At 36.1% G+C, this 14,187-nt stretch overlaps 1 protein-coding gene across 4 annotated transcripts in view; it reads left to right on the top strand.

Moving 5' to 3' along the window:
• Window positions 1–14,187, top strand: part of AP3B1 (adaptor related protein complex 3 subunit beta 1) — a 154,008-nt gene that overhangs the window by 69,743 nt on the left and 70,078 nt on the right. For all 4 annotated transcript variants that reach the window (XR_002417582.2, XM_021292178.2, XM_005505942.3 and 1 more), the window contains exons 14-15: window positions 5,382–5,491; window positions 12,296–12,472. Coding sequence is in view for 3 of the 4 variants with exons in the window: in XM_021292178.2 (XP_021147853.2) it covers window positions 5,382–5,491; window positions 12,296–12,472 (287 nt within the window). In the remaining variant the exon portion in view is untranslated. The remainder of the gene's footprint in view (window positions 1–5,381; window positions 5,492–12,295; window positions 12,473–14,187) is intronic.

Raw genomic sequence — 14,187 nt, 5'->3', positions numbered from 1 at the left:
TAGGTCAGCAGGCTTCTTTCAGCATGTATAAGTTACCCCCAACCCCCCCTTTTTTTCTCCTGTCTTAAATAAAATAACGAAACTATCACTTCACAATACTGAGTTTGTTACTTAGTCCTTCTTTCCATTTTCGTGCTTTGTTTTTCTTTTTGCTGAGGAGGAACCAAGATAAGAGGAAAAGGCTTTTTTCTTTTATCATAGTTTCTCAATTTAGTATTTTCTTCAAAGTACTTCCATACACACACACACACACACGTGCATGTGCATGTATACAAGGTTCTGTATCAACAAGATTAGTTTTCTTGACTGTTTCTAAGTAGTTGTTAAGCAAATAAAATTATCTTCTTGTGCTTACTGTTGTGAAAGTATATGTTGAGGATCTTCTAAACTTGGCAGCTGGCAATGTGCTTTGCCATAGTGTCTTTATTCCTTCTTTCAAGGAATGCATAGAATGGTATAATTTACATGGTACCTCTGCTCAGGTGGCAGGAAATTACCGATAGTCACAGCTTACTGAACCTAAGAAGGGTTTTGGCCATGGTAAGGGAGAAAAAAAGAGATTTAGCATGTGTAGGATAATAGATTTTAAAGTCTTGGTTAATCTTGCTTTCCTCCAACTTTCACCCTTAAAGTGTGCAAACAATCTGTTTATTATCCTAGTTATTCCATGGTTGTTTGAAGCCCAGAATCAGTTCTGCTGCCTTTCTTAGTGTAGAAGCCCAAGCTGGTAGATCCAGCAGGTTTTGAAGCCCCTGAAAGCAGAGTCAGCTCTGCTTTCTCTGCACTGTTTTCTTATTATGGGAAATTCACTTGAGCGTGGAAGAGAGGTGACCAAATTAATTCTACCAGATCAAAATAGAATCTTGAAGAATGAGCTTGTGGCAAACCACCTTCTAATTCTGTGCTCTTGTTGTGGAAAGGCTTTTAATGTAGGTACAACCCAAGAGGCAAGATACCCCAGCACAGGAACTGTGGCATTAATCATTCTGGATCTTGGGTGCTGAGGAGCAGAGTGTAGTTACACTAAACAGTTTATTCAGGAGTCACTTGGGTCCAGCTGAGATAACTGTTCATGGAGCTCTTCGAATGTCTCATCATCAAACTTTCTAGTTTCTGTATGTGCTTCTGTGATTCAAATGTTTTGCTTCCCTCAGTGGGGGAAATTTGACATTAAACAAAGAACTCATAGATATGCAAAGAAAATTTCAAAAGCAGTTCTCAGCTTCCCCAGAGCCTTGTTTCTGGAAACCGTGTTGAGACCTGAGACTTCCTCTTCTGCTGAGGGAAGTACAAAAAGTTATTTTGGCTCTTTGGTGTGATATTTGGCATTTGACTGATGTGTTTCCTTTCAGCAATGGCCTTGATAATTTCGACTGGCTGTTGGCTCCATGATGATGTAAAAGTCATTTTAGATGTAAGATGTAGATGAGATAATAGAAAGTCTCTTTTCGTCTGTCTGTACTACATATACTAGAGATCCTGCATGTTTTTCTCAGATGAGTGACTTTCATTTTCAGTTGAAAGTTGCAGGTTATGCTTAATAGAGAATGTAAACACAGTTGTAGGATGCATAGGTGAACCAATTTTTATCCTTTGAGTCTATACACATTCGAACAGTGCTAGGGAAAGGCAAGTCATAAAATAAGTGGAACTCTTCATACATCAGGTAACCTCTACCTAGCTGTTGGAATTATGTTAGAATGACATAAAATAAAACCAACTCCTTGTAGTGTTCAATTTATATGTATTAGTGTGGTTTCAGCTTTATAAGAGTGAGAAAATTAACCAGGTAAAAGCTTAGACTTCAGACAGTTCTGAAAAGCAGAAAATTTATGTTTGTCTGAATACTTGCCTGTCATTACCTTGTCTGAATACTTGCCAAGTCGTTACCTTTTAACTTTAGTTTTAACTGTTTGCATAGCCTTCTAATAACCCGAATAATCACAAAGTTATAGAATGTTTTGGGTTGGAAGGGGCCCTTAAAGTTCAACCCCTGTGCAATGAGCAGGGACATCTACAACTAGATCAGGTTGCTCAGAGCCCCATCCAACCAGGCCTTGAATGTCTCTGAGGATGAGGCATCTGGGCAACCTGTGCCGGTGTTCCACAACGCTCATCATTAGAAAAAAGGTCTTTGTTATATCCAGTCTGAGTCTCCCTTCTTTTACTTTAAAACCATCACCCCTTGTCCTGTCGCAACAGGCCCTGCTACGAAGTCTGTCCCCATCATTCTTAGAAGCTGCCTTTAAGTACTGAAAGGCCACACACAATGAGGTCTCCCTGGAGCCTTCTCTTCTCCGGGCTGAACAACCCCAGCTCTCAGCCTGTCCTCACAGGAGAGGTGTTCCATCCTGATGATCATTTTTGTGGCCTCCACTGGCCCTTCTCCAACAGGTCCATGTCTTTCCTATGCTGAGGGCTCCAGAGCTGGACACAGGACTCCAGATGGGGTCTTAGCAGAGGGGTAGAATCACCTCCCTTGTCCAGCTGGTCCTGCTCCTTTTGATGCAGCCCAAGATAGAATTGGCCTTCTGGGCTGCAAGTGTGCATTGCCATCTCATGTCCAGTCTTTCACCCACCACTACCCCAAAATACTTCTCCACAGGACTGCTCTCAATCCCGTCACCCCCCAGCCTGTATTGATACTGGGGGTTGCCCCAACCCAGGTGCCAGACCTGACACTTGGCCTTGTCGAACCTCATGATGTTCACATGGGCCCACTTCTTGAGCTTGTCCAGGTCCCTCTGGATGGCATCTCATCCCTCAAGTGTGTCAACTGCATCACTCAGCTTGGTGATGTCTGCAAAGGTGCTGAGGGTGCATTTAATCACTTTTACCAGCTTGCTGTGAGGTTCAGTTGGTATATTCCTTCCAAAAGCAGCTGATGCAGTTTTGTTCCTTTTAGAAATAGTGATTATACATATAGATTGTGGATAAATTAGTCTTCAGTTGTATGTTTCACACTCTGCAAGTATCAGTTACTGTAAAAACATTTGACTCAACATCAATGGTATCAAATATAGTATTTCAGAATGCAGCTTTTGAATAGTCTCTGGTAATTCAGTTCTTGCTAATGTCTTTGTATGAGTTTCAGTTATAATGTGGCCAAACTCTCAATTATGAAGAGGCCTGTAATTCACTTGTTTTCTGCTACATTGTGAATATTTTATATACATCATCATTTGGCAAAATGGAATATTGTATGACTTAATATATTGTAGGTTTTTGAGAAGTTGTCATGCTTCAGGGTCTTCAGAGATTATCCTTCTCAGAGCACTCATTTCCATATTGCTTCAAAATTGTTTGAAGTAAACTAGCGATGAACATTATACTAAGATTTTTACTGTGACTTGTGAAAGTTGCTGATACCTCTTTTAGTCTTCTTGATTGGTAATTCAAGCATTCCTGATCAGATTTTCTGTGATATTTAGTCTTTGTTTTAAGAATCCAATTTACCTTTTTGACCCTCTAGATGTAATTTACACACTGTTTTTCAATTATTGCAGTAATTTATCATTGCCTTGTATGCACTTTGATACGTCTAGCAGTTACATTTTTAGATTTTCCTACTGCTCATTCAGGATGCCAGTTTTATTGTGCCACCTGTCTTTTTTTTTTTCTTTTTTTGTCTTTGATCTTAAATGTGTGACCTGTATTACCTGTCATTTTGGGGATTCTTCATGTGCACAAAGCAAGCCTCAGACAGCCTCTCTTCGATCCCTATTCTAAGACAAATTAATTTTGCTTTTTTTTGTACTTTCCTTTTTAGTATCTAAACTAATGTAAAAGGAACCATACTGGTTAACTTGCTTACAATTCTGGTTCAGTTCTTTGAATTTGCTGCCACATATGGCATTAAGATAGTTCCTATGGTGACACTTCATCTACTGCACTTCATTTTACCATTTTCACTTCTACATTGTCAATAAGTGTTTTTAATAATGACTTCATGTCCACTCAGTTTTTTTGGATTCAGTTTTATTTTGCTTAACCCTTCTCCGTGTTAAGTAGTATCACAAAACATTCCGTGATGAAGGCTGTAATTAAACTGTTCCCCATTTTAAATATTTCAGATTGAAATTTTAAAATTTTGAGAATTGTCTTCTTATTTTCATACCTGACAAAACAGAGTCTAAATTAAATTGATGTGGAGGATTATACAGGACCTTGAGATATATGAAGTAGATATGTTAACCTTGCTTCAAAAAATTAGTCTAGAAAAATGGCTGAGATGTCACGTTAAATAAAGGATGGCACAAAAAGTTGCAATAAAAGATTTAAGCATTTCAGAGGCCTATGGCATAATGGGGCGTACTGAGAGCTTTTGAAAAGCCTTTCTCCGTAAAGAAGTTTGCTTTTCTATAAAAAAAAAAAAGCTATTAAAAAAAGCTAAACAAAATTTAGACATCTTTAGACATCTCTTCCCCATTCTCTTGAAACTTCAGCTTACTTAATTGCTGAATGGATGGTCCAAGTGTCAGATTAATTGTCTAAAGCTAAGAAAACCTCTGTGGTGTTTAACGAATGGTAGTTGGGCTTTTCCTTTGTTTTAAACATTGATAGCTCAGGAGAAATACTTACTCTCTTTTTGTAGTAGAAGTGAGAATTGGAATTATGTTGAACTTTTTCTTTTGGTTTCAGCTTTTGCCATGTTTGACTTTTCTTTGTCTTTTCTTACAGCATGAGTCTGCTCTTGCATAGAAGCTTACCTCTGCACCAGTGGTTTCTTTCAGCTTCAAAAATTGTACATTTCATACAAGTTGATGAGGCTGTGAATGTTACTTGTTACACTAGTTAAGCACTGTGGTGCATGACTTTGGCGTAAACCTTACAACAGCTTGCTATTTAGAAGCTTCATTTGAGATTAGGTTACAGACCTGAGAGAGTCTGTTTATAAGGTGAAAAAGCCCAAAGGAAATGTTTAGATATTTCTCTGCTTATGGATGAGCTGTTACTTTTAACACTGTGCATTTCTTTTAAAATTAAACACGTTTGTATTTTTAATGCAGACAGCAAATTACTTATGAATATGCATAAATTCAATGAAAAACAGATGTTTTTTCATGCTGTTCCTCAATTTGAAAAGGAAAAATACGAACTGCATCTTTACTAAAAGGCAATTTCAAAAAAAGCATGTAATGGGATTATATTTTCACATTTAGAATATTTTTCTGTCCTCTTTTTGCTGCTTATAACTTGATTCTGGGAGCTGAACTTGTATTACTTAGTAGAGTGGTTTACATCTTCGTTACTGAGCAAATAGAATTCAGTTGTGCAAAGCATATTTTGAAAGCTGATAACATCTTTTATAATCAATTATTTATGCCTTTTTCTTTTGCATAAATGCCTTTAAAATTAATAATTTGTTTTGTCTTAAACAGAAATTGTAGTTGCTGAAAGTGTTGTTGTCATTAAGAAACTGCTGCAAACCCAGCCAGCGCACCATGGTGAAATTATTAAGCATATGGCCAAACTCTTGGATAACATTACAGTGAGTATTTGTGCACAATGTCTTATTTTTGTTGTTGACTGATAAAAATCACACCATCTCCTTTGAATTTGTATCATAAATGGAAATAGATATGTTAGAGAAATGCAACTTTTTCTTCTTTTTTTTTGACATAAAATATCATTTTCCGTGATCTTAAGGAAGAGCAAATAGAAGCTATTAGATGACATCAATTTGTGCCTTAGATCTGGGAAGCTATTTTGAAAGAGATCCCTGGAGATGTTGAGTTGCTAGTACCATTAGGTCAAGATGAACAGCAGGTTTAGGACGTGGAATGGATAAGGTCAAATGAAAATAAGGGCAAAGCAGCTTGTTGCCTTACTTATCTGGGTTAAGACTTTAGAAAATTTTATTCAAAATCTTTTTCCCTACAACCAAGTCACCTGACCTTTCCATGGTACCAGACACAATGCTGTGAGTGTGTTGCAATGTTTATTGAAGTTACATTTTTGTCCTTAGAGTATTTAAGATTCTGTGGCATTTAACAGTAAAATGTACATTATTGGCTCTTATCTATCCTTAGATTAAATTGATGTTTATGTATGTCAATATTTACTTCCCAAATTCTCCTCACAGTCCCAGTTATTGATAAAACATTTAGTGGTCCATCATAAATTATAGTGTAGGGCTGAAGACCATTAGCTACCTATTGCATCATCCCCAAAGGTGGCAGATTTTGATTTATCAATAATTATTTTCCTGTAGATGATATAAATAGGACTGTTCAGTTTCATATAATTACACATTTATTGATGGGGCAATAAATAGTTTCTAAATTAGTGAATCCTCTGTTTTCCATAGTTGGCAAAGAAAATGTAGTCTTCTCAGTTCTTGCTTCCTAAACAGATTAAACATATCTTTGGCCTCAAAGAGCTGGTGATCAAACTTCATGACTGATGTAAAGAAAATATAATTCTACAGAATTGCTCATATCCAGAATCAAAAGAGGCTGTAAGATACCTTTGGTAACTACATATCAAATAAGTATTACTTATTTTATAATAATCACCTGTGCTTTCAGAAAATTTGTGCAATATTTTGATTGATAATTACAGTCTAATGGATTGTGTAAGATCTTATTATACACAGCTTCTGGGATTTCCCCAAGTGAGTTTGTCATCTTATTTCCATATGTGGTATAAAAGAAAACAGTAGTTTTCCAAGTACTCTGTTTAACAGTTAAGAGTTTTGTAGCTATTTTATACAATCATTACTTCCGAGTAAATGTTCCAAGTTTTAAATTCAGTGAATTTTGTTTTGGAAAAGAAAATCCTTTTTTTAAGGTGAATAAGGGGGAAAATAAGACATTTCAGTGCCTGAACTACTTCGACATACTCATGTTCTCCATTAACGAGGTTGTACAGAGTATCAGAAAATGGCAAGTAGTAGAACAGTATGTGGAACAGAGTAGTCATAGGAGTAAACTAAAAATCAAAATCTTAATATGAATCATGCTTTTGATTCAAGAAGGAAGCAGTGATAGTGATGCTTTAGGCTCTCCAGGATGATTGTTGCACATCTTGTTTTGCAGTTTTCCCTCTATTTTTTAATAATAACTAGCAGAAATATATCTTCTTCAATATGTTTATGATTTCAGGTTATAGAATAAATTTGGAATAAGTTCATATTTATAATTTTAATGCCTTATTATTGTCCTGAAGTAACTTGCACCTGTTATGTATTCTTTCACTGAACCACAGAATGGTTTAGCTTGGAAGGGACCCATAAAGGTTATCTAGTCCAACACCCCAACCCATTCAGACACTCTGAAAAGGATAAGCATATTTTTTACACATTTAGGAAGATGTTATTTGGATTATATAATTATATATAGTTTGAAATGTCAACATTTAATAAAGTATTACTGGAATTCCTGAGATCTGCACATCTGTTTTAAACATTGGTCTTAATTTGGCAAGATTGGTTGTGAGTTGACATAACACAGTTGTCTTGGGTTTTGTCTGCTATGTGACACAGGGACACAAAGCAAGGATTCCTGACCCTTGTTAGATTGATATACAATATACATACATTTACACACACTTTTGTACATTCATAGTTTACACAGATTATTTTTTCCTGACCTCTTCTGTTCAGTAAACTTGTTCTGGGCTCATTTTTTATTTAGGATTGAATTTAAGGCACCTACCCTGTTCCTCTATGCAAGAGTGTAGCACTGTCTTTAAAGGACTCTTGCATTTAGATGTAGGAGAAACAGCCGAATGATATGATCTTGAATGAACTTGAAAGTAAATAGAGAGTGGGGGAGTGTGAGCAGAGAAATTCTCTGGTGCGTTTAGGGTTTAAATCAACTTAGTACTATATAAAACACAATTGAAAGCATGAACAGAATTAAATATAATTAAATAGAACAGCACTTAAGGGAAAAGTATGATTTTGATTGTTCTGTCATGATTTAGTGTAGGTAAATGGTGAACACTTTGCCATTAAAACAGACAAAATTGGTGTAAACTGGATGGAGTACATTTTTGGGCTGGTGCCTGAATGTATTTCACTCATGTTCTAAATTTCACTTGTGTTAGCCTGACATCAGGATTGTCAGTGATGAGGTGCCTAGAAATCCTTTGTAGCAAAGTTTCTTTCAGGTCATCCAATGTGAAATTTACTCATTCTTGTCTTCATCTTGGCTTAATTTTTGTCTTCTTCATCTACAGAAGCCATTTAGAAAGTGAAAGGATGGATAATAAGCTAAATATATCTGACCAACTGTAAGAGATATTAGGAAGTTCAATTAAAAACTAATGAGCTCTTCTAGACTGCTGGCTCTTATTTACACTAAAGCTTAGAACTAGGCCCGTTTCAGTTTGCCCTTTAGTTGATTGTTTCTTACATATAGGAAAAGAATGCTCATTTTTCTTCGTTTGCTTTTGTATGTTATTTTTTTTTGTCTGGGTGATGGGAATCTTGTAGTTCTGGTGTGATTTTTCTCTTGACTTTCTGTTATAGTGCTACTAAGGCAGCTGAAATAGTGGAAGAGTCCTTGAAGCTTTACCATTTGAAAATGAAAAAAACTAACACTTGTCTTTTACCTTTTTTTCTTGCTGCCAGACTGATATTTCATGTCGATTTCACCCCTCTTTCCATTTTTGATTCCAAGTAAAATTAAAAAAAAAAAAAGGCTAACTATGTAGATTTTCTTCTGGATGCAGAGAATTAGGTCTCATTTGCAATTTGAATATCTCCTTATTTTGTCACAAATGTGCATAACTAGAATGGCCACTTTTGTACTTAAGCCAAGTATGTTGTATAATGAGGTTAGAGATGAACTACAATAGTTTTTGAATTGTGCTTCTTACAGTCATCTCTGGAATCTTTATATCTCTCTCTAACTGCTGCAAGTAATCAGAGTCTTGCTTTGAGGGGAGAGGGTCTGGCTGGTTTTTATTTTTGGACTGTTTCTTTATTTTCCTCCAGACAAGTAATGGGTTAAAATGTCAGTAGATACTGACTTCTGGTACTAAGGCTTAAAAAGTGCACTTAACCACTTGCTCAGGGCATATGGAATAAAACATCAGGCAAAGTAATTTACAATCCTGTTTGCCTTTGAGGATAATGCAGAGCAGGGCTGAATAATTAAAGTATTATTTCCTGCATTTTTGTCAATTCAAGGTCCCTACTTAAGCTATACTGGAAAAGGCAGCGAAGGTCTAGAAGCAGCTTCATTTCTTGTTTGCTGTTTTGAATGCCCGGGAAACAACGGCTGCAGGATCATGCACTTGATATTACATGGCTGAGGACTGGAAGACTTAAACAGGGAAAAAGAAGTCTGAAAATATTGTGTGATTTTGACCCCAGATGAATTCAGTGACACAGAAACATTGGGTTCATCAGTTTGACATACACTGTTCGTTAAAATGGCTTCCACTCAGTGTTTGATTCAAAAAGTATCTAATTGATACTGATTCTTGTTGCACAAAATTGTATTTAATATATACAGTATTTACATAGTAAGTTAACTATCTGGTTAAAAGGCAGAGTCTCATGAGAGATTTCATCTGTCCTCTGTTGTAACTACTTTTCAAATTAGTCCTTGTTTAGTCAATTTATTTTACATTCTAAAACTAGCTTATTACACTAACAATTAGATTTAACAAACTGGGAAAAAACTTTAAGGAGTAAAACGCTGTGCTTAAATGCACACTGTTTAAATATATTTAAGTGTATTTAATTGTGGTTTTAAAGTGTAGTCCGGGGTTTGACTAGGAACAGTGCAGTACTGATGTTTGTCTTTCATAATTAATGCTGTTACTGAAATTGGTCTGCTCTGTATGCTATTTTTGCTTTATGAAAAGACAATAATAGGAAAAGGAATGTTTCTAATACACTGCTGCCCAAACTGTGGTACTTGGTGATCTCTTTTAACAAGTCTGTAATGAAATATTTTAGAAAAATAAATCTAGCATAACTGAAATCTGAAGTTGCCTATATATTCTTATTTAGAGGTATCTATCTGTACAGCAGGCAACTTGAACTGCTCCAATGCTGGAAAATTTAATGTACCACTCAATTACTATTCTTTAGCCCAATTTAAAATAATAGATTGGGAGTGAGGTCTTAATGCAGTGTAACCTTTGGAACATTAGAAATAACCTCTTTCCCTTCTGAAATCAGTGTATAGTAATGGCATCAGTCTTACCGTTTTGCAGGCGAACATGTTCGGACTGCATTTAAAGTTTTTATATTTAGCAGTTGTTCAGTAGCTTGTTCCCCTCTCACACTGTAAGTTCCAAGACCATTTGAATTTTTTCGTCAATGCACAAAAAAAGAATCATCTCTGTCCCAATCAGTATTTACATATATTTATGTATGTTAAATCACTGTGTTATAATACTCTCAATACATTATATTACCTCTACCTTAAATATAATTTCCATGTTTAGAATTGATATTTGTCTCTTGAGGGGGCTTTTTTGTTGTGTTGTTGAGCTCCTACATCCTGTCTTTCCATGATCTGGTTGTTTTCTTTTTCAGCAGAGAATGCCCTCTGTTTTCCTCATGACAGTCGTGGTTGGTTTTTTGTTTTTTTGTCTTTTTTTAATTTGCAACAGTGTGAAGTACAGAGGCAAATATTGTCAGGTTGACTTTAATCAAAGCAGTTCACAAACTTTTTGGAACAGTAAAACGTGTTTAATAATGAAAATTTATTGCTATCATAATTAGTATTTCCTTAGTATGTCTTAGTGGGCCATGTATTAGGGACTGTGGATCATTGTTTGGGAACTGCTATTCTGAACCTTGGTAGTTTACTTGAATTTGTACTTTCAAATTTCATATGTATGCAGAGTAGGATACTTAATAGTTGGTTCCCCTTGTAATTCTGAGAAATAGATATTCATACAGGAATAACTGAAATATGCTGGAAAAGTAATTAAAACATACATAAAAGTGGCTAAGAATTAGTGCATTGAGAACCACAATGCTGAATTTCTTAAGCTTGTGTCTCCTGTGAATCTTACCTAAGGCAGAACTGAAGCTGGCTTAAGTGTAAGCTTGTTAAAAAAGATCATTGTGAAGTATAGGGAGTGATGGAAAGTGTTAGTACAAATGTTGTTTACTTTTTAGAAAAAAGCAGCAACATTAGCTGGAATTGCAGTTACAGTTGGAAGCATTATTTTTTTCTAAGCTACGGTCAGTCATTTGACAGGACCAGAACAGTTATGTTTTTCCCTAATGTTTCAATATCTATTGAACAAGAGTCTGTATATCATGGAAGAGCACCACAGTCTATAGATGCTATGTAAGACATCCTTCTGCCTAGAAGAATTTTCTCATTGCCTGCTTTCTTCCTTCCTCTTGAGGAAGGAAAACAATGTTCTCAGGGATGTATGTAGCACAGATGCTATCTTTAATTTGACCACCAAGTAATGTAGGCTTGCTCACTGTTGAGAAGAGTGTGTGTATATTACTTCATTTAACTCCTAACTATTTCTAGCGAAACCCTGCATGTAGCATGAGCTTTCCTTCTTGCTTTTCCATTTTGCTTCCCCTCCATCTGTGACAGTACTGTGCTTCTGAAGTCAGTGCCATACACTAAGAGTTCATCTTAAAACTGCTACTGCCAGTTATTTCAGTGAGACAGTCAAGTAGCTCCCGAAGAGTAAGACCTGTGTGAAGTTTCTGGTCAGAGTCTTTCCAGTTAAGGGTTTACATCCTATTCAGAAATTGAGAGCCCTAATTTTAAACTTATGTCTCTCCAAAATCCTGTGTTCAGCTTGGGCGTTTGCAGAAGTGTGAGTCTTACTGTCATAAAATTTTAAATAAAATGAAGGAAAGATAGCAATAGTCTTAAATAAATTCTTGTGCTTTTAAATTAGATAGGCAGGATTTGGGGAAACTGTATTGTTTGGAACTATTTCTATATGAATATAGTAATAAAAAGCATTGTTTTCTTTCAACATGGTGTTCAGTGTATCCTGGTGGCAAGAATGCCCACCCACACCTCGAAGGCTTGGATTCTCTTCCCAGCTGCCACCAGCCTGTGCTGTTAACATGAACAGCTGTGGCTGTGTGTCCATTCCTGCTCTGTCTTGTCAACTCATAACCCATGGGTTTTGGGGCAGGATCTGGATCTTACATTTGTACTAATACGCAGTCTATCACAGTGGCTGTATTGAACAGCATTTAATTTGTGTCTGTATTTCTTGCATGGCAGTTGTCTTTAAACAATATTTTGTTTAACTTGTTACTGAACACATACACGTACATGCAGGCAAATATAATACTCTTTGTGAATATGTTAACTTAAAGTACGCAATGTTTTCTCAGGTTCCGGTAGCCAGAGCCAGTATTCTCTGGCTTATCGGTGAATATTGTGAACGAGTTCCGAAGATCGCACCTGATGTCTTGAGAAAGACAGCCAAGACCTTCACCAATGAAGACGATCTTGTGAAGTTACAGATCTTAAATTTGGGCACGAAACTCTATTTAACAAACTCAAAGCAGGTAAGCTTAAGCTCAGAAGTGTATGTATTTAGAGTCAGAGTAGGTTTTATACAGTCTGTAGATACCAGTGGTGACTGCTTTTGTATAAGTAACCAAAACTGGTCCATATTATTCTATGAAGAAAAGCTGAACATCAGTTTTCAACAAGTCTAACAGACTAAATCTAACCATGAGTCTTTGAGTATGTGCTGGATTGTAAATACAAATGTAGCAATGAGATCACTCTTTTTTGACTCTTTCTTTCTCGGGGAAATTGTGGATTTTTAAATTCACGTCAATAGGATATAGAATTTTCAAGGGAGTACTGCCAATTTGAGCAAGAAGCTGCTCATTTTTTGTTCAGGATATCTAGAAGGAGCTGCCAGTAAAAGGCCTCATTATGTCCTTCCATCAATGCTCATCTCAATGATAGTAACTGCTTTCCCTTTTTCAGTATTTCTTACTATTTCACTTTACATTGTGAAGAGGGTGGGTTTTGATCATCTCTAGTAATAAAGATAATCTGAAAAGGTCAGATAGTACAAAAAGGTGAACTTAGATCTCCAGGCAGCTGAAAACAATATCTATTAAAGGTGTCAGCTGCCTCGTTCTTCTCAATGACAGCACTGTGAACTTTGTTACTCTCTGGCTGTGGAATATTGGATCTCAACAATAATTTTTCACTCTTAATTCCAATTACTACTATAAGAGGTTGTAAAATCAAAGATTTTCTTTTCCATATGTAGGACAAATACATTGTCTGACATGTAAACACCTTCCTGGGCTGCTAGAGCTCATTGTTTTACGACAACTTAGACAGCACAGGATATTGTACCTTTGCAACTATGATGCCTTCTCATTCCTTGGTAGCTATATCCAACTGTAGGCTTGATCTATCTAAGATTTGATTCTGTAGGGCATGTGGTAGATGAACTATCTTGCCATGCATTCAGATAAGAATGAATGTTTGTCCTGTGCTTATACAGTCTATTATGGGACAGTAACAAAAGGTGACTTCTTTCTGTCAGTGCTCATCTTAATGGAAATGCTGATTGAGCTAAGGAAAGTTTTGTTTAATTATCTGTAGTGTCTCCTTTTGGACTGTTACATGATATTTACTAATTTTCCATATGGTTTTTCTAATATTGGACTAATTTTTCCACACCATACTTGACCAAAAATCCATTGCCTACAAGGAGACAGTGATTTCTGTGGTTCTCTTCTTCCAGTTTCACATCTTAATACATTATAAACTGTCATTGTAAGTATTGCATAACCCTTTACTAAAATATGATAGTTATGATAAAGCAGAAAAAAACATCTCCCGAGATATCTACTAAGTTATGCATTTTGTCAAAGGGTGTTTTCCTCCCTTAGTTTTAGGTTGAGAAGTAAGTTGTCGTCTCAAGTGGTCAAGCTATTCATATACAAAATTAAACAGAGTAGGTGTTTGACCTGGCATGAGTCAGAGCTCCTTCCAAACTAGAATATGATGCTTTTGCCTTTAGGAGGTAGCAACACTCTTCTCATACCTACATCTTATTCCCAGGAGTAACTCTTCTTTATGCAGTATTAAAACTTTTTTCTCTGGAATGTCTTGAGTTCCTAAATGTCCAGCCATTTTTCAGTCTAATTTTTCAAACTTGGAAGGCAAAACTTACACACTTGACTGCTCAGTGATCAGTCTGTCCATCTCTCTTTATCCCCATGTTTTCTCCCTCCGTATCCTACACCAC

This window comes from Columba livia, chromosome Z (genome assembly GCF_036013475.1).
Source record: "Columba livia isolate bColLiv1 breed racing homer chromosome Z, bColLiv1.pat.W.v2, whole genome shotgun sequence".
NCBI classification, from domain to species: Eukaryota; Metazoa; Chordata; class Aves; order Columbiformes; family Columbidae; genus Columba; species Columba livia.
This window is presented reverse-complemented; position numbering and strand designations above follow the sequence as displayed.